The sequence below is a fragment of the Scyliorhinus canicula genome, chromosome 15, assembly GCF_902713615.1.
Source record: "Scyliorhinus canicula chromosome 15, sScyCan1.1, whole genome shotgun sequence".
Classification (NCBI taxonomy): Eukaryota; Metazoa; Chordata; class Chondrichthyes; order Carcharhiniformes; family Scyliorhinidae; genus Scyliorhinus; species Scyliorhinus canicula.
This window is the reverse complement of record NC_052160.1, coordinates 95,992,731-96,016,534: the sequence shown is the minus strand read 5'-3', so window position 1 is coordinate 96,016,534 and position 23,804 is coordinate 95,992,731. Positions and strand designations below refer to the sequence as shown.

Sequence of the window (23,804 nt, the reverse complement as noted above, 5' to 3'; positions counted from 1 at the left end):
AAATTACCTAACGGCACGTCTTGACTTGTGGGAGGAAACGGGAGCACCCGGAGGCAACCCACGCAGACACAGGGTTAACATGCAGACTCCGCACAGTGACCCAAGCTGGGAATCGAAACTGGGACCCTGGCGCTGTGAATCAACAGTGCTAACTACTGTGCTACCGTGAGTAGCTTAGTTGCTTATTAAGTTAAACTACTGAAGCCAGAGGGGGAGTTGCTTCAATTACATTTTTAAAATCTGAACATTTTTCTATATTGTTTAATACTGGGCCAATCCAGAATATCTAAGTATTTTGACCTAGCATTCTTCAATTCTATACAGATACAGGCTACTAGACTAGAAGGGCTTGAGGTTCATAAGGAGGAGGTGTTAGCGATTCTGGAAAGTGTGAAAATAGATAAGTCCCCTGGGCCGGATGGGATTTATCTTAGGATTCTCTGGGAAGCTAGGTAGGAGATTGCTGAGCCTTTGGCTTTGATCTTTAAGTCATCTTTGTCTACAGGAATAGTACCAGAGGACTGGAGGATAGCAAATTTTGTCCCCTTGTACAAGAAGGGGAGTAGAGATAACCCCGGTAGCTATAGACCAGTGAGCCTTCCTTCTGTTGTGGGAAAAGTCTTGGAAAGGTTTATACGAGATAGGATGTATAATCATCTGAAAAGGAATAATTTGATTAGAGATATGGTTTTGTGAAGGGTAGGTCGTGCCTCACAAACCTCATTGAGGTCTTCGAGAAGGTGACCAAACAGGTGGATGAGGGTAAAGCAGTTGATGTGGTGTATATGGATTTCAGTAAAGCGTTTGATAAGGTTCCCCATGGTAGGCTATTGCAGAAAATACAGAGGCATGGGATTCAGGGTGATTTAGCAGTTTGGATCAGAAATTGGCTAGTTGATAGAAGATAAAGAGTGGTGGTTGATGGGAAATGCTCTGACTGGTGTCCAGTTACTAGTGGTGTGCCACAACGATCTGTTTGTCATTTTTATATATGACCTGGAGGAGGGCGTAGAAGGATGGGTGAGTAAATTTGCAGATGACACTAAAGTCGGTGGAGTTGTGGACAGTGTAGAAGGATGTTACAAGTTACAGAGGGACATGGATAAGCTGCAGAGCTGGGCTGACAGGTGGCAAATGGAGTTTAATGCAGAAAAGTGTGAGGTGATTCATTTTGGAAGGAATAACAGGAAGGCAGAGTACTGGGCTAATGGTAAGATTCTTGGTAGTGTGGACGAGCAGAGAGATCTCGGTGTCCATGTCCATAGATCCCTGAAAGTTGCCACCCAGGTTAAGAGGGTTGTTAAGAAGGCGTACAGTGTGTTAGCTTTTATTGGTAGAGGAATTGAGTTTCGGTGCCATGAGGTCATGTTGCAGTTGTACAAAACTCTGGTGCAGCCGCATTTGGAGTATTGTGTGCAGTTCTGGTCGCCACATTATAGGAAGGATGTGGAAGCATTGGAAAGGGTACAGAGGAGATTTACAAGAATGTTGCCTGGTATGGAGGGAAGATCTTATGAGGAAAGGCTGAAGGACTTGAGGCTGTTTTCGTTAGAGAGAAGAAGTTTAAGAGGGGACTTAATTGAGGCATACAAGATGATCAGAGGATTAGATAGGGTGGACATCGAGAGCCTTTTTCCTCGGATGGCGATGTCCAGCACGGGGGGACATGGCTTTAAATTGAGAGGAGATAGATATAGGACAGATGTTAGGTAGGTTCTTTACTCAGAGAGTAGTAAGGGCGTGGAATGCCCTGCCTGCAACAGTAGTTGACTCGCCAACACTAAACAAATTCAAATGGTCATTGGATAGGCATATGGACGATAAGGGAATAGTGTAGAGGGACTTTAGAAGGGTTTCACAGGACGGTGCAACATCGTGGGCCGAAGGGCCTGTACTGCACTGTTATGTTCTATGTTCTAGAAGCCCCTTTAATGCTTTAGTTTCTGATATTGTCATTTTCTTTATCAAATATTCAGGCAATTGAAGTATCTTGCAGGATATTTATTACGTCATTGGGAACTTAGGTACAAATGCAAGATAGAGCGTGGTCTGTTATTTACAGATCAATTTTTAAGAGTTGCTTAGTATTAGTCTCTGCATGTGTGCTATTTTAATGGCTTGCATTGAACTATTAGCAACATTAGTTGTTTAAATGACTTGGTATTTGCTGTTAAATTATTGCTTAAAATTGAATCTCTCCCTTTTTGTTTTTACCCACTCTTATCTCCACTTTGATGGATAAACTACTTGTATAGTCTGTGATCGCTTCCGTTAACTAGGAAAGCAACGCCTGTACGTTTTTGAACCATAACTAATAGAGAAAAAAAAATAACCTTTATTGTCACAAGTAGGCTCATATTAACACTGCAATGAAGTTACTGTGAAAAGCCCCAAGTCTGTTCAGGTACACAGGAGGAATTTGGAATTCTCAGCTGGTATGGGAATTGAACCCTCGCTGCTGGCCTGGTTCTGCATCACAAACAAGCTGTCTAGCCCACTGAGCTAAACCAGCCCCATTGTTAAAAGCTTGCAGGCTCTGTGCAGGCATCCCCTCTGAAACATAGATTGAAATTCCGCTCTTGTAAGGACGTTTGGCTGTTTATGGGTGATGTGGTACCTCTGTAAACATCTGCTGATCTCTTGCTTTGCTCTTCATGAACCCAAACCTGAAGGGCAATAATGTGAAAGTCTCCCTTGTACTGCGGTTGGTCAAAGCCCCAAGTGAAATGTTACCTTGTTTCATGCCGTTCCATGTTGGCAAGTGTTTTGTGACACAGTTGTCAGACTGTAGAATGGGAAATGGAAAAGATTGCACTGATGTCAAGTAGATTGTGTTTGGATCTGCAGAGTGGAGTGTTCCATTGTGCATCTGCTCATCTTTCAGTTGATGCAGACACTGGGTTCAGAAAGTGTAGATATTCATCCCTCAGTATTGACTTCCTTTTACTATTATTGTGGGAATAATGCAGCTGGGTGATTGCTCGATAAACTCTTTCCTGCTAATTTCCTGTGCACTCTGTAAGACTTGAATCATCAAGTGCATATCAATGCTGAGCCTTGACCACTAAAAATACCCAAAGAGCTGATGTATAAATATAAGTGCTTGTGATGCCGGACATGTTTGCTCTAAGTATGCTTTAGCGCTTGAAAGTTTAATTCAGTATTTGTAGCAAAATGTGGATGCTATGCATTTTGGACTTGGCTTACTCGATACATTTTTCCATCCAAATCATGCTTTAAGAAAATTACAACTGCATTGTTTATCATAGTAAGATATAGAATATTTAAAATAAAAACAAATAGCTGGAGATGTTGGACAACTGCCAGCACCTGTGTAGAGAGAGAGAATTTAACATTTCAGCTCAATGATTGTTCTTGGAAGGTTCTGATTATTAATACTTTGAGCACAGCTGCTTTTCTTGCCAATGTGACTCCAATATTTATAGATGCCAAAATCTGCTTCCCATAGCTGATGGTGTTCTTGTGTATTTTAGTGGACCAATGGTTCTGTGTAGAAGTATGTGTTTCCCTTCGGCACAGTGGTTAACACTGCTACCTCAGCGCCAGGGACCAGAGTTTGATTCAGCCTTGGGTTTCTGTGTGGAGTTTGAATGTTCCTGTCGTGTCTGCGTGGGTTTTTTTCCTGGTGCTCCGGTTTCCTCCCACATCCAAAGATATGCAGGCTAGGTGGATTGGTTATGCTAAATTGCCCTTTACTGTCCAGGGATGTGCAGGTTCGGTGCAGGAGTAGGCCTAGGTAGGGTGCCCTTAAGAGGGTCGGTGCAGACTTGGACCAAATGACCCCCCTTGCTTTTTTCATTTATTCACGGGACGTGGGCCTCGCAGGCTGGGGCAGCATTTATTGCCATCCCTATTTGCCCTTGGAGTTAAGAATCAACCACGTTGCTGTGGATCTGGACTCCCATGTAGGCCAGACCGTGTGAGGGCGGCAGATTTCCTTCCCGAAAGGATATAGTGAACCAGATGGGATTTTACGTCATCATTAGACTTTTATTTCCAGATTTTTATTTAATTCTAATTTCATTAGCTGCAGTGGTGGATTTGGTCCCTGGAGTATTGCTCCAGATCTCTGGTTTACTGGTCCAGTGACAATACCACTATTCCACCACCTCCCACTGATGGGATTCTATGAGTATATGAAATTTTCTTCACAGTGGAATACATGGATAGGAGCAGGAAGAGGCCTTTTTGCCCTTTGAGCCTGCTCTGCCATTTATCACGATCATGACTGATCATCCAACTCAATAGCCCAATCCTGCTTTCTCCCCATAGCCTTTGATCCCATTCACCCCAAGTGCCATATCTAGCTGCCTCTTGAGTATGTTTTCGCATCAACTACTTCCTGTGGTAATGAATTCCACAGGCTCACCACTCTTTGGGTGAAGAAATGTCTCCTTATCTCTGTCCGAAATGGTTTACCCTGAATTCTCAGACTGTGACTCCTGGTTCTGAACATACCCACTGGGCTGGTTTAGCACAAGGCTAAATCGCTGGCTTTGAAAGCAGACCAAGGCAGGCCAGCAGCAGAGTTCAATTCCCGTAACAGCCTCCCCGAACAGGTGCCAGAATGTGGCGACTAGGGGCTTTTCACAGTAACTTCATTTGAAGTCTACTTGTGACAGTAAGCGATTTTCATTTCATTGGGAACATCTTCCCTGCATCTACCCTGTCTAGTCCAGTTAGAATTTTATAAGTCTATATGAGATCGCCCCTCATTCTTAACTCCAGCAAGAACAATCCTAACCTAGTCCATCTCTCCTCGTACGATCGTCCCGCCATCCCTGGAATCAGTGTGGTAAACTTTCTGCATTCCCTCGAGAGCAAGAACATCCTTCCTCTGAAAAGGAGACCAAAACTGCACATAATATTCTAGGCGTGGCCCCACCAAGGCCCTATATAATTGCAGAAACACATCCCTGCTTCTGTACACTCAACCTCTCTCAATGAAGGCCAACATACCATTAGCCTTCTTTACCACCTGCTCGCTTGCCTTCAGCGATATGGTGCACAAGGACACCCTTTTTTATAAATAATTTTTATTGAAATTTTTACAAAATATAAACATAACTTTGTTAACATACAACCGCGGTAACCCCCCAAGACCAGTACCCCCCCCCCCCCCCCCCCCCCCCCCCCCCCCCCAGCTCCAAGAGCAACTCCAAACAAAAGAGAAAAAAAAGAGAGAGAGATAGCACCCTCCACAAACCCGTGTGCACAGTCCCCCCCCCCCTCCCCAAAAATCCTCCTCCTCCCCCTGCACTCCCGGCTCCACTGCCACCCCAAAAATTGAGAGTCCCCAGCCTGGCTCGACCCTGGATCCCACCACCCTTGCCACCGTCTTTGCTACCCCCTCCCAAAACTCTCCCAACGCTGGGCACGCCAAAAACATATGGGCGTGGTTCGCTGGGCTCCCCGAGCACCTAGCACACCTGTCCTCTCCCCCGAAAAACCTGCTCATCCTCGACCCAGTCATGTGGGCCCTATGCAGCACCTTGAACTGTATGAGGTTAAGCCTCGCACAGGAAGAGGAGCAATTCGCCCTCTCCAGGGCATCCGCCCACGTCCCCTCCTCAGTCTCCTCCCCCAGCTCCTCTTCCCACTTTCCCTTCAGTTCCTCCACCGAGGCCTCGTCTACCTCCTGCATTACCCGGTATATGTCCGAGATCTTCCCTCCTCCGACCCACACCCCCGAGAGCACCCTATCCCGCACCCCTCGTGGGGGCAGCAAGGGGAACCCCTCCACCTGCTGCCTGGCAAACGCCCTCACCTGGATGTACCTAAACATGCTCCCTGGGGGGAGCCCAAACTTCCCCTCCAACTCCCTCAAGCTCGCGAACCTCCCCTCCACAAACAGGTCCCTCAACCTCCTAACCCCTGCCCTGTGCCAGCTCAGAAATCCGCCATCAATGCTTCCTGGGACGAACCGATGGTTCCCCCGTATCGGGGCCTCCATCGAGCCCCCCATTTCTCCCCTGTGCCGTCTCCATTGTCCCCAAATTTTTAGGGTAGCCGCCACCACCGGGCTCGTGGTATACCTCGTTGGAGGCAACGGCGCCGTTACTAGCGCTTCCAGGCTCGTGCCCACACAAGACGCCACCTCCATCCTCTTCCACGCTGCCCCCTCCTCGTCCGCTACCCACTTACGCACATCGCTGCGTTGGCTGCCCAGTAGTACCCACAGAGGCTGGGCAACGCCACCCCCCCCCCCCCCCCATCCCTGCCTCGCTCCATGAACACTCTTCGAACCCTCTGAGTCCCATGCGCCCACACAAATCCCGTGATACTGCTGTTGACCCTCCTGAAAAAGCACAAGGACACCCTTGATGTAGAAGCACTCTAGACTGGTCAGCTTGAATGCGCAGATGCCAAGCGTGTGAACAGTCCTAAATTACTCCTGTTGTTCACATTTGGTGATCAGGTGGAGGTAATTCTGGGGTTATTTTCAAAAGTGGGTATGGTTTAGTTGACTCTTTTTTATTGAGTTCCAGAAGTAATTACCTTGAATAATCACATCTCAGCCTTTTGGAAAAGATCTCAGCCTTTCGGCAAAGATCAAGCATCAGATTGAGCACAAGATGAGATGCAATGCCTTTTCTTGTCAGCTTGGATTGTGCATGTCTCTCTTGCGGCTGCCATGAATTGGATTCATTTTGAATTTGAATTGGTTTCTGGAGAAAGCGATCAGGTGGATTAATGACTTGCCCTGTCCACTCTGTTCATTGGTTTTGGAACTAAGAATGGAATAAAAGGAAAATAATCTGAGAATCTGAAGAACAATGGACCAGATTTTGCTAAACAAATGTTTGTAAAGGGTGCATTTTACCTTTCCTTGATTTTCATGAAGCTTCATGTTCATCATTACTGGGACTAGCTTTCAATTCCACATTGAATTTAAATTTCAGCAGCTGCCATGTAGATGTGTACCCAGGTACCTGGAACTTTAGCCCAGATCTCTGGATTACTAGTCTAATGTCTTAACCATGCAATCACTTGATACATTTGCACATTAATTACTCATCAAAGCCTAGTTATTAACAAGTGTCTTTTTAACATATGAATGTTACTGACTGCCAATCAATTTCTGCACAGAAAGTTGTGGACACTCCTTCAAGTTGAGTTATCGGGCAGCAAGGTGGTGCTGTGGTTCGCACTATTGCCTCACGACACCAAGGACCATCATACACTTTGGGGTTCTCTAAACCCTGGCCCATAACAAATTGGGGGCTCAAGGGGGATAAAAGTATCTCTATTGGATTGGCTTAGTGAAATTAAAGACAGTGAGGGGTGAGCATATTGTGGGTGCTTTTCAGGTGTGGTATTTGAGTTTAAATAGGGAGTGTTGTGGACAATGGCTCTTTCAGAGGCTCAGAAGTTTTTGGGGTTGAGACGGTCACACGCAGTACCTTACGGACAGAGATTAAAAGCAGACTGTTAGATTTGGCAAAAACATTGCAATTAACATTACCTGACAAAATGCAAAAAGATGAGATAATTATGGTGGTGGCTAAGCATTTAAAGTTGCCTGAGATACAGTTTGACTCATTGGAAATAGCAAAAATGCGTTACAAATTAAACAAATGGAACATGAGAGAATTAAAGCAGGTGGAATACGAAAGAGAGAGAGAGGAAAGGGAAATATAGATCAGGGAAAAAGATAGACAGAGAGTTTGAACTTCAGAAAATGGCCCTGAAACATGACAATCAGTTAAAATTGGCAGGCATAAAAGGAAATGTACAGTTGGATGATAGTGATGAGGATAGCGAGAAAGAGTATCATAGTCAAAGGCTTGGTGGGGATCTATTTAAATATGTCCAAGCATTGCCAAGGTTTGACGAGAAGGAAGTGGAAGCCTTTTTCATTTCATTTGAGAAGGTAGCTAAACAAATGAAATGGCCACAGGACATGTGGGTATTACTGATTCAAATAAAGCAGATAGGTAGGGCTAGTGAAGTGTTTGTATCACTACCGGAGGAGGTATGAGTTGTATGAGGAGATGAAAAAATCCATCTTGGGTACATATGACTAGTGCCTGAAGCCTACAGACAAAGGTTTAGAAATTTAAGGCAATAATTTGGTCAAACATACATGGAGTTTGAAAGGATCAAACAGAGTAGGTGGATAAAGGCTTTGAAAATAGACACAACACATGAAGATCTCGGAGAAATTATACTTTTGGAGGAGTTTAAAAGTTCAATTCCTGATGTAGTGAGAACTCATGTGGAAGAGCAGAGGGTTAAAACTGTGAGATTAGCAGCAGAAATGGTGTTTGAGGGTGTGGAAAATGTGTGAACGTTGCGAGGGGGGCACTTTCGAGAATTGGATCACATCGAACATTTGTGGGGAGGGGGAAGAGAGAGAGGGTTAGGGGCAGAGTGACTGTCGGTGTTAATGGTGACTATGGGTGATTCCTGATTCCTTTTTGTCATTTGTTTATGTTAACATGAGGGCTAATGTCTGGGGTTTGGTGGGAGGATGGAATTGTTGTTATTGATATGGGGAATGACATTACATTCGTTACTGATCATTGTTTATTGTTGGTGTAAATTTGAGAGAAACTGTGAAAAAGGAGGAGAATAAAAAATATATTTTTTAAAAGTCTCTGGTCTTCTTGGGCAGTCCCTCGGTGACTTGCTTCCACTCCGGAGAGGTGGGTTCTGCGGTGGCTCAAAAGTCCGATCCTGGATCTGCAGACTCTGCCACAGGTTTGGCAGATGGTGTTTGGAGGTGGGTGGGTGGGACACTGGATTCTGCAAGCTCCTTCCACTGTTTACGCCTGGCCTTCGCGTACTCTATCCTACAACACTCGGGGTGATTGTCGTCTTTTGTGTTCAAAGGCGAGCGATTCCCACGTGTCGGTGGAGATGTTGCATTTATTTAGAGAGGCTTTCCGAGTGCCCTTTCAGCATTTCCTCTGCCCTAAAGATCGTTTGCCATTGCAGAGCTTGGATTAGAGCATTTGTTTTGGGAGTCTTGTCGGGCATGTGGCCCATGCATCGCAGCTGGTCGAGCGCGACCAGTGCCTTGATACTGGGGACATTGGTCTTGGAGAGGAAACTCACTGGTACGCTTATCCTGTCAGTGGATTTGCAGGATTTTGCAGAGGCAGCTTGTTGATATATCTCCAAGGATTTGAGGGTCTGCTGTACATTGTCCATGTTCCTGATGCATACAGGAGGGTGGGGACCACGGCGGCTCGGTAAACCATGAACTTGATGCTGGGTTTGAGGTCTCGATCTTCGAATACTCTGTTCCTCAGGATTCTGAAGACTGCACTGTGCATTGGAGTCATGTTGGATTTCGCAGTCAATGTCTGTTCGCACCGAGAGGAGATTCCGGAGGTATAGAAATGATCCACGTCCAAAGGCTCACCTTGAATCTTGATGGTTGGAGGCAGCTTTGTGTGGCAGCCCCCGGGGCAAGGGGCCACAAAGACATCCACATCACCTGTGCCACGACCGGAAGTGACGACTGCTGGACTGATCACCAACTAATCCGCTCTACTATCTCCAGCACCCTGGTCTCAAACTGACACAGGCTGAAGAAACTCTGCCACAGGAGACGTGTCGTTGGACTCAAAAGACCCAGAGAATAGCTACTCAGTCGGGACCTCCCAGCTGACCTAGCGACGACCAATGAGCCAGAACCGCAGAACAGCCACAGCGCTTGGTTGGCCATAAAATACTCCACCTGCGACTGTGAGGAGACAGTCGGGCTTTTGACCAGGAAACACCAAGGCAGGTTCAATGAGAACGATCAGGAGATCCAGGATCTCCACAACTGCAAGCGCAAGGCGTTCCTGAACTCCACCGAATCCCAAGTGAAAGGAAACAAGCCTCCAGGCAACTGAAGGCCAAGGTGCAACAAAGAACTCGCGAACTAAGAACAGATGATGGGTGGAAAGAACGCAGGAGACTCAGCAACTCTCCAACAACCACTATGTGCACGGCATCTTCAGCATAGTCAGAACCATCTACGGTTGAGTACCTGAGGATCCACCCCACAGAGCCAAAAACTGAGGGCCTCAAAGACTGAGGCAGTCAACGCCCGCTGGAAAGAGCACTTCAAGGACCTCCTCAACCAAGACACAGCCTTTGACGCAAGCGTCCTTGATGCCACCCTGCAACATGCTACCTGCCACCATCTCAGTGCAACTCCAGCTTGTCAATGTTGTGGAATCGGAGTTCCTGGGCAATGATAGTAGTGCGACATTCAGGTCTGGTGCTGTATGGGTTGTCCATGAGGGTCCTGACGTTCCAGGTCCCGAAATTCATTTGCACGAGTGGGGTGGGGTTGAGGTGGAAGATGCCGGTGTGTGGATTTTTTTCATGCGGAGTGGTCATTGCACACCAGCTGCCACATGGTCCCAGCAGAGTGAGGTCTTGGCCGTGTGGCATGGAAATCCGAGACGACTGGAGACCAGGCTTTGCCATAGGATGGAGACTAATACACAATTATCCTCCTCTCATCTGCCATGTCATGAGTCTCTGCAGTTCCATGTTGTGTACAATAGCAGACAGCATGATCAAATTTACATATTGGTTGGACAACCTTGCAGCATTTTGCCAAAGCGCTCTTAGGTCAATGGGTCAATATTTTTAAAGCCATAACCCTGCTAATGAATCTCTATCCACCTAACCCATCACTCAAGAGGGAATGGCAGAAATTATTTGAGGGTGAAGGAATATGCCCCTTTAATCAAATCTAATTTTGACCATGCATATCTTGCAGCCAATGTCCCAGACTCCTTCATCACCATCCCTGGGTTTGTCTTGTGACAGGACAGGCCAACCAGAGGGGACAATGTAATGATATACAGTCAGGAGGGGGTGACTCTTAGAGTTCTCAACATTGATTGCAGACCCCATGAGGTCTAATGGCATCAAGTCAAACATGGGCAAGGAAATCTTGTGCTGATTACCATCTACTGCCTTCCCATGTTGAACATCACTTAGATGCATTGAGAACAGTGAGGTTACAGAATGTACTCTGCATGGGGGATTACAAATGCCCGTCAACAAGAATTACTGGTCAGCTGGCCCAGGTTCTGAAGAACATCTGCTAGTGAACCTGGACCTGAGGTAAGCAGTGAAAGAACCAGAAAAAAAAACCTACTTAGACTCATCCTTGCCGACCAATCTACCTGTTGTAGATGCATCTGTCCGTAGATGCATCTGTCCATGACAGTATTGGTAGGAATGACCGCCACCATATCATCCTTGTCGGGGCAATTCCTATCTTTGCACTGAGTGTACCCATGCTACATGGGATGACAGATCAAAACAGGGCATCCATGCCAAAACACCCAACATCAACATCCTGGGGTTACCATTGACCAGAAAATTAATTGGGTCACCCATATCAATAATGTGGCTGGAAGAGCAGATCAGAGGATGGGAATTCTGCAGAGAATAACTCATCTCTGACCTCCCCGAACCTGTCTGTATTCTAATAGAAATCAGAAATCTCCCCTTGCCTGGATGGGTGCAATTTCAAAACGCTGAAAAAGCTTAACACTATCCATGACAAAGTCAACTTGCTTGATTGTCCCCCTTTGACCTAAATATTCACTCCCTCCACAACTGTGTGCAGTGGCAGCAGTGACCAACTACATGATGCAGTGCAGCAACTGGCCAAGGCTCCTTTGACAGCACCATCCAAACACATGACCTCTACCACCTAAGAGACTTGGACAGCATGCTACTGGGAAATCATACATACATCCTGACTTGAAACTATGATCATTGCTGCCTCAAGGTCCTCAGGAATAAAATCTTGTTGGGTGTTATTGCACTATGCGGACGTAGCAATTGAATAAGGCACCAAGCACATTCTCTAAGACCATTATGGGAACAGCTATAAATGTTGACCATGCCAGCGATGTGCACATCAATTAAATAAATATATATATTTAAAACACCACTTTCTTTGATTAATCTAAAGCACCATTGTGTTGATCTTGTATCTATCTATGTTTGATATTTCTGTATGTGTCTAATAATTTATAATTGGTTGTCAGCCCCTTGAATGAGGATGCCTGCTATTCATAATGATTTTTATGTTTAAAAAAAAAAGTTAGTTAAACACGATTTTACCTTTAAAATCTATGCTGTCTTTCTTAACCTGTATTTGTCCAAGGGACTATTAATTTTGACCTGAATTATTGTTTCTAGAAGTTTCCCTACCGCTGAAGTTAAACTGACTGGCTTGTAGGTGTTAGTCTTTCCACCTTTATTTTGAAAAGGTTTGTGACGTGCAATTCTCAAGTTCTCTGGCACTAACTTCGAGTCTGAGGAACATTGAAAAATTATGGCCAATGCTCTGCAATTTCCACTCAACTTCCCTCCGAATCCTTGGATGCATCTCGTCTGGTCCTGGGTTCCTTATCAACTTAGCATAAATAACCTACCGTATCAATTTAAAAGAACTTTGGTGTATGGAGGGACCATCTCTTTCACCATGGCCTGGTGAAAATTCCCTGATTTAAAAGTAGATGCAAAATATTCATTTTAATACCTTAGCCATGATCCATACATAAATTTTTCTGGTCCCTGATCGGCCCCTATACTTGGATACATCCGCTGTGTACAGATGATTGAGTTTGCTCTTGTAGTTGAAAAGAGTGACCACTAATATCACTGGCATTTATGCAATGTCTACTGTTTTTGCTTCATAGAGGAAGGTGTTGTGCAAGAGACTGAAGATGTCTTCAGGAGTTATGTCTTCTTCCGATACCAATCGGAGAGGAACGAAGGCGAAAATGTCCCAGAGAATCCAGAGATAACTGAAATGCACCAGTCTCCTGAGAGGTAGGATATTTGTATAGTATAAAATCGCAGACACAACTCCTAACTACAATTTGTCGAATCAGAATTTTTAATGTCAGTTACAAAGAACAATACAGCACAGGAATAGGCCCTTCCGCCCTCCAAGCCTATACTGGTCATGATACTACCCTTGGCCAAAACCCTCAGCACTTCTTTGTTCCATATAATGAATGGGTCTACACATCATAGATCAATGTTTTATTTTCATTTGTGAAGTATTTTGCATAAGTCATGTTTTTTTTTCTGGAGATTTTGCTCTGATGAGCAATGTGCAGAACAGCTTAATCAAAAAATAGTAGAATTGTAAAATATTGCAGCACCAAACAGGCCACTTGTCCCATAAAAGTTACATTAGTATTTCTTTACATTAGCCACTTCATTTCAGCAATCCAATTTGTTGTGAGTTTCTAAGTAGTTGTGACATTCTTTTATTTTTCCTTCCCTCTCTCAAGTACTCCAACTCTGGTGGGCCGGCAACTTGCTCTTATTGGCGATGACATCAATCAGAGATACGACCTAGAGTTCCACAATCTGCTGTCAACTCTGCCACTCAATGCAGAAAATGCCTACGACTACTTCCGGAAAATAGCTGATGGGTAAGGGCCTAGCTGATGGAAATTGTGAAGACAAACTGTTTGCATAGGCTCCTGGGCTGCATGGAAGGCAGAGCATGGAGAATGTTTTTAATGTTGGTGTATTTATTTTGAAGAGAACTTACTTTGTTTAATCTGAGAAATATAGAATAATTTACTGGGTTTAGTCTGGGCAACTGGAAGTTAGGTGACGATGCAACTCCAAATATAAAATGAAACTATATTTGGATCTGGATTTGGGAAACAAAATTTGTGGATATGTTGAATTGTAACTTCCCAATTGTGGCAAAACCAAATAGTACAATCATGATTTGTCAATAATGGTGCACTAAGCCAGTTCTTACTAAACTCTGGAATAATTTATGTACATTAACTAATGCTTTAATACTCTTCCAGATATTATATTCGATGTGATTTTTGTTTCCATCTCCCCTAGGAAAAGATTCTGCCTGTCTATATAACACCCCCCTCCCTGTTCTACATTATGTTCAAATTACCTTCCACAAGTATTAAAGGACCCCAACCCATGTGTGTTTGTTTGTTTTTAAAGCTGTCTTTCCTTTGTATTCCCAAAGGAAACTTTTTGACTATCATCGAGTTGCATATTTGGGTTCCATATAAAAAGTATGTTCCAGAAGTGATTCCCGAGGCTGAACTAATAAATTAAGCTCCATAATTCAAAATATAAAAGTCTTAAAATGTAATGTTAATTTACGTTATTTAACGCCACACTAATTGATTACCATTTTAACTCTGCATAACTCCGTAAATCAGTATATATATTCCTTTTTATAGTTTTTATTAGATTGTCATTATTCCCTTCATATTTGTGTATTTTCTTATGGTATACATTGAATCTTTTACATTAAATATCATAAGCACATATTTAGTTGTGCAGAACGTAGAGTTGGGCAAAAAAAAAGAGATGTGCTACCGAAATGTTTTATCTTGCACTCAAGACAGCTTGCAAGATAAACGAACAATAAAGCAAACAACAATTTACACCACATGAGAAGAGAATGCTGATTGGCTGACAATCAACATCCTTGGCGGGGGGGGGGGGTTACCATTGATCAGAAACTGAACTGGACTAGCCATATTAATACTGTGGCAACTAGGGCAGAACAAAGGCTAAGAATCCTCCTGCGAGTAACTCACCCCTGACCCTGTCCACCATCTACAAGAGATAAGTCAAGGGTGTTGTGGAATACACTCCACTTGCCTGGACAAGTGCAGTTCCAACACCAATCAAGAAGCTTGATACCATCCAGGACAAAGCAACCCGCTTGATTGCTTCCCTTTCCACAAACATTCAAACCCTCCAACACTGACAAACAATGCAGCCGTGTGCACCATCTACAAGATGCACTGCAGGAACTCACTAAGGTTCCTTGGACAGCAATTTCCAAGCCCACGATCTCTACTACCTGGAAGGGCAAGAGCAGCAGATACCTGGGAACCCCACCACCTGGAGGTTCCCCTACAAGTCACTCACCCTCTTAACTTGGAACGAAGGGCAGCACAGTGGTTAGCACAGTTGCTTCACCGCTCCAGGTCCCAGGTGCGATTCACGGCTTGGGTCACTGTCTGTGTGGAGTCTGCACGTTCTCCCCGTGTCTGCGTGGGTTTCCTCCGGGTGCTCTGGTTTCCTCCCACAGTCCAAAGATGTGCAGGTTAGGTGGATTGGACATGATAAATTGCCTTTGGTGTCCAAAAATGTTAGGTGGGGGTTACGGTGATAGGGTGTAGCTTAAATAGGGTGCTCTTTCCACGGACCGGTGCAGACTTGATGGACTGAATGGCCTCCTTCTGCACTGTAAATTCTATGATTGTCGTTCCTTCACTGTCATTGGGGCAAAATCCTGGAATTCCTTCTCTAAATACACTGCATGTACCTGCACCTCCGAGACTGCAGAGGTTCAAGAAGGCAACTTACCACAACCTTCTGAAGGGCAACTAAGGATGGGCAATAAATGCTGGCCTAACCAGCAACACCTATATCCCGTAAATAAATTTTTTAAAATGGACTCTTGTCAAGATAATGCAGTGCAGAATGAAGCAGAAAACAGTTAATTGCTACCTTTTGTTTAATTTCAAGCCAGGCAAATTGACTCTGGTAAAGGCATTGGCATGAGGAATGAACAGGGAATCTCTGTTCTCCCCCCGCCCCCAAACCTTGTTTTGGAAAAGATGTGATGCATGGACATGCTCCTTCTGTTTGCAAAGAAAGGGGCCATGTGTGTGAATATATGTGGCTTCTGGCATGTATGTGAGCCACACAGCAAGCCCAACTCATGATTTTAAACTGGTCTTCATTACATTAGATGTGATTCTGCAATTGGACAACACTTGTTAAACAATTCCAGTTATGCTAAGAATTATACTGACAACAATTGAAAACCAACTCTGGATGAGTACAAGGTGAAAAGCTTTGCTAGTATGTCTTTTTTTTTTCAGCAAGTCAAGAACTTATTTCTTTATCTTCTCGTTATATATTTTGGGGTGGGAAAGAGAAGATATTTAAACAAATGCAACAGTCTAAAGTAACTTGACTGAAAATGAGAATTGGCAATGGTTACTACTGAAGTTAAATATTCTAATCCAAATGATTTGAATTGGTCATTAAGTTTCAAACAATTTTGAAGAAGCAGACATTCTGATTTTTATAATCCCTCTGTTGTCAAAAACTGGCATTGCTCAAGGCAAACGTCTGCCTATTCGTGAAAATGTAGAAATTGCTCAAGGTAGAGGATGACTGCATAATGTAGAAATTTGTACTGCTTATGATTTCATATTGTACATCACGTGGAAGCTTTAACAAATTTGAAATTCGGACATGTTCATTCCCTACCAGTTTAACCTATCTATTTCTAACTAAGCTTAATTGCTTTATTCTCCAAAATGGTGAAAATAATGGTTGCAAACATTTTGGGGCTCTCCATGCATGAAATAGTTTTAAAATGGTCCAAGCCATGTGCATTTGGTCTGTTTTTGGGTTTGCTAATAGCAATAAGATTGGTGATAAGATGTTGCAAGTTGATGACTCGCACATCATAATGGTGAGTGAGGTGTGGTATTGAAGATTTCTGTTAACCATATAGTTATTGAGCTATATAGAATACAGATGGATATATGGATTAGGCCCAAAATCAGACACTATCTAATTGAAATGTGGACAGAGGGGCTAAATGGGTTCATAAAATAAGGTATAGCAAAATTAAAGTTCAAATTGTCAATACTGATGCTCAGTGTTCACATCTTGCCTAATTGTCATTCCTATCCTTTGTTCCTGCTTTCCTTTGGATTCTGGACTATAGACTCTTACTATTGCTTGACTATTACAACTTTACAGCAGCAAAAGGGCAGGTAAACACATTCACATTTTGCTTTGTAATCCTTTTCCAACCTATTTATTATCATTATGATAACTTGCATCAAAGAAATCCCTGACTGTAGTTAATTAAGTTGTTTGTGCAACTTTTAACAACAAAAAACTAGGAATAATCCAAACAAATCTGTTCTGTTCACTAAAATGTTGAAATGGCAAGTGATTCAGCAATGCAAATTGTAACCCACTCACTTCCCCAGCTATTGGATTAAGTAGTCTCTGTTTGGTCGTAAGTGTTTGATGTTGGCCTGACTAGTAGATGATTACCATTGTTTTGTCTAAAATACTGGTAGCATATGTAATCATAAAATTACTTTATGTTCATTCTCCAGTATGTTCATTCTGCAGTAGTGATTGTGTAAAAGCTTTTGAGAGCTCTCAAAACGGGTGGTGACGGCGGTCTATTACAGTTTGCTCTGAGTCTGAGTTGGTGTGGAAACGTTCATCTTTACATCTTGTAATCTGGGCTCTACGGATAGTGCTGGTAGAGCCGGCAATCATCTTTCCAATTACGTGGCTAATCGGGAATCTTTCTTCCTCTTCCTGCCTGTCATTGATATTATGACTCAAAACACGGAGTTCGGGGGCAGGGATGCTATCCACTCCAGCATAAGACAACCTTAAAGGGATATGACAGCTGAAAAGCAGCTTGGCACAAGATAGGTTAAAAAGTTGCCAAGCTCTGGAAATGAATTTTGGTGAGAATATCAGGAAAAACTGCTGCACCTACAATGATTAATTTATTTGGAATCATGCAGTATTAGTGTTAAACTCATTTTATAAAAAATTGCTTATTCAAATGCAACTTGGATTTAAAAGTTGAAGATTTTTAATGACAATTGATCGATTTGGAACAGGGAGCTTTGATGTAAAACGCACAATTTATAACGGGGCAATTTAACCCATTAGGTCTCTTCCAGCCAAATAACAACTATCCGGTTTAATCCTGCTTTCCAACACTTAAACAGAAGCCTTGTAGATTACTGCACTCCCAGTTCATATCCAATACTTTTAAAATGCATTGTGGGTTTATGCCTTTATCACCCTTTTTAGACAGTTAGTTCCAGGTCTCGCGGCTCTCTGGATAAACATTTATTCTCAAATCCCGTTTGCGACTTCTGCCATCATTTTAATTCTATGCTCCCTGGTTACTGACCTCTCTGCGAAGGGAAATTGATCCTCCTTATCTACTCTATCTAGCCTATTTGTAATTTTACACCCCTCAGTTAAATCTCCCCTTGCTCCCCTTCCTTGAAAAAAAACAACCCCACTCGATGCAATCTTACCTCATAGCTACAATTCTCCGTTCCTGGCAGCATATTCCTAAGTCTCCTCTGTACTCTGCTTAATGGATCACATTCTTCATGGATGTGATGATCATGATACTTTTATCAGTTTGCATAAAGCCTTCCAGCTCTTGTATTCGGTGCCTTAACAAATAAAGGAAAGTACCTTACATGGCTTCTTAACCTCTTATCGACCCATCCTACCTTCAGGGATCTATGGGCATGCACTCCAAGGTCACTCCATTCCCCTACACTTCTCTCGACATCCTGTTAGGTGGATTGGCCATGCTAAAATTGCTCCTTAGTTTCTAAAGATTTGCGGTTACAGTGATAGGGTGGGGGTGTCGGTGCAGAATCAATGGGCCAAATGGGCACCTCCTACACTGTAGGAATTATGATCCCACCATTTATTGTGTATTCCATTGCCTTGTTTACCTCCCAAAGATATTACCTTTTCCTTCTCTGGATTGAATTCTATTTAACACCTTTCTGCCCACCTGATGCCCTTCTGACAAGTCCACTCATATATTCATACATTCCACAGCTTGCTTCCTCGCTAACGAACACCAGGCTAAGTTTTGAATCATCTGTAAAGTTCTAATTGTGCTCTCTTGTGTTTTAAGTCTAAATCCTTGATCTATACCAGGATCAAGGAAACATCTAGCCCATGTGGAACATCACTGAAAATCACTTTCCAGTCACAAACACGCTTGTCGAACAAACTTGCCCTTTGAAATATAGGCTCTTCCTTTTCTGTGACCTTGTCAAAAGTTTAATGACAGCATTTTAGACATTTTCCTTTCACAAATCCATATTATTGGTTAATCTGTGCCATTTCTGAATGATGCATAATTTCCTTCAGAATTTTTTCCAACAATTTTCCCACAACTGTCTATCCCTTTCTCACTTATTAAACACAGGTGCATCTCCCTTATTAAACACAGGTGCAATGTTAGCAGTTCACCAAAACATACCTGTAGCGAGAAAGGATTGAGAAATTATTGTTGGAGCTTCTGCTATTTCCTTCCTTATTTTAGCCTTGGAAATATTTAATCTGTGAATTGTGATGCTTCTACTGTCATAGATGCGAAACTCCTTCATATTTCCTCTGTTTATACCATACAATATTTCACACTTGGTACCTACAATGACTGCACGATCCTCTTCCACTTTGAAAACCAACCATTGTAGTCACAAAGAACTCTGCCCATGTCTTCCGCCTCCACACACTATACCTTTTTATCTCTAAATTCCCCTACTCTGACTTTTTTCCCCCCTTATTTAGCTACTTGCTCTTTATCCTTAATATATAAAACATATTTTGGGGGCAGCATGGTGGCTCAATTGTTAGCACTGCACCGAGGTCCTGGGTTTGCTCCCGGCCCCGGGTCACTGTACATGTGGAGTTTACACATTCTCCCCGTGTCTGCATGGGTCTCACCCCCACAACCTAAAGATGTGCAGGGTAGATGGATTGGCCATGCTAAATTGCCCTTAATTGGAAAAAAAGGAATTGGGTACATTAAATTTATAAAGAATTATATTTTGAGTTTTCCTTAATTTTATTTGCCAGTATTTTTATGCCTTTTTGCTTTTCTAATTTCATTTTTTCAATTTCACCCCAGGCTTTGTACTCCTAGGCTTTCTGTGATAAGCTGTCATCTGACATAAGCTTTCCTTTATTTGTTTTATCTAATCATGTATGCACTTTGACATCCAGGGATTTAAATTCATGAGTCCCACCTTTTTTCTTGAACCCTCTCTTTCTTCTCAAATACCTACCGCTGCTCTGACATTGTGTTTTCATCCTTTTTTTGCCAAATATCATATTGGCTTAATAAAATTGGCCGTTCCCCGATTTATAACTTCTACTCTTGGTCTCAGTTGTTCTTTTCCATTGCTACTCTAAATCTATTGGAGTTAAAAGCGGTACCACCAAAATGCTCTTTCACAGTTGCTCCTTCCACTTGACGACCTTCTTTTTCTAGACCTTCTTTTTCTAAACCTAACTTGGTATATCTCATTCAAAACCACCAGTTTGATTGGGCGGTACAGCGGCACAGTGGTTGGCACTACTGCCTCACGGCGCTGAGGATCTGAGTTCAATCCCGGTCCGGGTCACTGTCTGTCAGTGTGGAGTTTGCACATTCTCCCCATGTCGGGTGCCCCCCCCCCATCCCACCACCACCACAACAGAAAGATGTGCAGAGTAGGTGGATTGGCCATGCTAAATTGCCCCTTAATTGAAAAAAAAATGTCTACCAGTTTGATGTGAGTTTGACCATATCAAATAGCTACTAGAATAGTTATTCAACTCTGTTTACTTACATTGTTAGCATAATAAAATAACAGCTGCCCCAAACAATTGCAACACTATTTTGTATTCAGTATTATAATGTTGGTAACTATTTTTTCTGGTAAACCAGGATTTGAAGATAATGCTTTGTATATTCTTCTTGCAGACTTTTTGAAAGTGGCATAAACTGGGGCCGTGTGATAGCCCTGTTGGGATTTGGCTATCGAATGGCAATTTACGTCTTCCAGAAGGGCATGAAGGGATTCCTGAGTCAAATCGCAAAATTTGTTGCAGAGTTTGTATTGAGAAATAGAATTGCACAGTGGATTGCAGCTCAAGGAGGCTGGGTGAGTGCTACGAGGTTGCTGGTTTTCAAGTTAAATGCTTTGAATATTTTTTTTTTTTGTTTTTCTTCTACAGTTCAACCTTGCACATTCTGGGTGGACTGCAGTCAGTACCTGTCCCACACAGTAATTCTTTGTGCATGAAACTTGAATGTGAGTGTCGGAAAGTTGCTTCTGACACATCCCTCAAACTAGATTGTTAGGAATAGCAAAAGATGTTTACCGAGTCACTGCACCTTCTCCAGCCTTGACCCAGGAATTCTGAGGCCAAGTTTAGCACAACTTTGCGAGTTAGGATCAACTCACACAGAAATTGGGTTTCAGTTTTTCTCACCTGTGTATGTCAACTGTTCTCCAAATCAGAACACAATTATGAGCAGGAGTAGGCCAATCAGCCTGTTGAGCCTGCTACACCATTCGATGGACCATGGCTGATCTGATTGTGGCCTCACTCCATTTTTTTATTTGCCCTCGTTTACCTTTGACTCCATTGCCGATCAGAAATCTGTTTCAACTCGTGAATGTATTCAATAACCTAGCCTCCACAGTTCTCTGGGGAAGAGAATTCCACAAATGGCCCTCTGAAAGAAGAAATTCCTCCATCTCCATCTTAAATGGGAGACCTCTAATTTTTAAACTGAGTCCCTCTGGCTCTAGACTTCCCCACAAGGGAAAACATCCTCTCAGCATCAACCCTGACAATGCCACCAGGATCTTGTATGTTTCAATAAGATCATCTTTCATTCTTCTAACCTGCAATGGACACCTGTTTGACCTTTTCCCCATAAGACAACCTCTTCGTCTCAAGAATCAGACGAGTGAACCGTCTCTGAACTGCTAGTGCAATTGTACTCTGAAATAAGGAAACCAAAACTGTGCACAGTAACCCAAATGTGGCCTCATTAAGGCCCTGTACATCCGCAGCAATACTGTCTACTTTTATTTACTTGATTTCCCAGCTGTTGAGAACACACCAATGATTTTAAAAAAATAATAAATACATGGAAGTTTTTGTTTTTGGACATCTAAACACTATGATTTTCTAACTTGCTGGAAAAATAATCTTCTGCCATGTTTGAGATCGGATAAAAAGGCAAAGGATTTAATTTTTTTTAAATTAGTGATTTCTCCAAATTCATTTTCAGATTGAATGTTAAGTATGCTTACATATTTATTTCCGTCTTCCTTAATGCTAAACGACTATTACTGAGAACACGAGAAACTGTATAACTACATTAAACTCACTGTAAATATAAATTGTAAATTATTAACCTGCCTGCTGTGCCTGGAGGCTAATTGTGACAAAATGGATTCAAACCCTGTGTTTTCTGGGCTTCCGGTGACGGGGTTGTGCTGAGCAGACGCAGGAAAGGTGGCTCTCCTGGAAGTTTGAATTTGGCACTTTTAGCCCAAAAATAGGCAACTAAGTTTGTGGACCCCCATCCTCCCTCAAGACCCACCACCGTGACTGAAAAATGCCCGCAAATAATTCTAGGGGATGAAGACTGCGGGATCAGTAAGAGACTGGAAATGATGGACAGGCCGACGATTGGCAAGTGGAGCGGGATGGATGGAACAAGCTGTACCCAATCGGGCTGAGTCGCCGAGACACATGACGCACTGTCCCCAAGTGAGTGGATGGACTTCCTAACGCAGGAGCTCCTAAAGCACAGACGTCATCAAACTGGAGATGATGGCAACGATGAAGGTGGGGGTCGTGGACACCCTGGCACCCTTCAAGGTGACGCTGGAAAAGACCGAGCAATGACTGGAGATGCAGGGGGCAACTGTCAGGTAGTTGGAGAAAGCAGCAACCGGTCAGAGCAACTGGATCACCTCGTTAAAAATGGAAGTGGCAAGGACGGTGGCATACCAGGGGACGCTGAAAGGAAAGGTCGAGGACCAAGAGAACCAGTCACTACGTCAGAATCTCCACATTGTGGGTCTACTGGAGGGTATAGCGGGCAGGAGCGCCATGGAGTATGTGGCCCAGATTCTGGCGAAACTGGCTGGGGGAGGGGGGGGGGGGGGGGATCTTCCACAAACCCCTAGAGGTAGACAGAGCCCACAGGTCACTCCGACCGAGGCCCAAAATGGGAGAGCGGCCCCAGGCCATCATTGCAAAGCTGCACCGGTGCGAAGGCAGGGAGAAGATACTGAACTGGACTTGGCACAAGGTCCTGTAAGTGGGAGACGCACTAAATTTGTGTGTACCAGGATATTGGGGCAGACCTAGCCAAACGCTGGGCTGAATTCAATACAGCCAAGCAATCCCTATACAAGATGCGGTTTGGGATGCTGTACCCAGCCAAGGTCCGGGTAACCTTCCAAGGGAAGGATCAATACTTCACCGCACGGGCCAAAGAGGAAGAATTTGTGGAAAGAGGGGGTGAAAGTGGTGTGTTGCAGAAATGGTCAGGGAAGGGGGGGTGTGCACTTTCCCAACGAGCAAGCTAGCGCAGGGAAGTATGGGAGCAGGGGAGACCATGGTACAGCTCCTGAGGGGGAGATAGTGCCTGGCAGAAGGAAGGGGGCTGCGGAGAGAAAACGCTAGTGGGGGTGTTTGGGAGGGGGGGGGGGGGGGGGGGGCAGAAGGAAAGAAGTTAGTCAAGCCTGTTGGGGGCGTGGTGGCACAGTAGAATATTGGCTACGGCAGGACACACATGGCGGCAACAACATAAACAAGTACAGAAAGAACAACCATTTTGGATGGCCCCCCGGACAACGGGAAGCCCAGGCGTGCAGGGGTGCATTCACAAGGTAAGTATTCAAGAAAAGAACGTCAGAGGACTTTTGATCCAGAGTCTTCACCCATTTGAAAGTCTGAGGGCTGATTGTTGTCTTCCTCCAAGAGGTGAGGGGAGGCAGTGGTGTTGTGGTATTGTCACTGGACTACTACACCAGAGACTCCGAGTAATGCTCTTGGGATCCAGGATCAAATTCTACCACTGCAGATGGTGAATTTAAAAAAATAAAAATAAAAAAAAAACAAAATCTGGAATTAAAGGTCTAATGATGACCATGAATCGATTGTCGTAAAAACCCAGCTGG

General features: G+C 43.7%; 1 protein-coding gene across 3 annotated transcripts in view; it reads left to right on the top strand.

The window, feature by feature from the left end:
• Positions 1-23,804, top strand: part of LOC119978682 (bcl-2 homologous antagonist/killer-like) — a 54,490-nt gene that overhangs the window by 14,238 nt on the left and 16,448 nt on the right. For 2 of the 3 annotated variants that reach the window (XM_038820472.1, XM_038820473.1), the window contains 3 exons: positions 12,696-12,828; positions 13,299-13,442; positions 20,576-20,756. In XM_038820472.1, the coding sequence (XP_038676400.1) occupies positions 12,696-12,828; positions 13,299-13,442; positions 20,576-20,756 (458 nt within the window). Of the gene's footprint in view, positions 1-12,695; positions 12,829-13,298; positions 13,443-16,756; positions 16,806-20,575; positions 20,757-23,804 lie in introns of those variants that run through there. The other variant, XM_038820474.1, reaches the window with a different exon arrangement.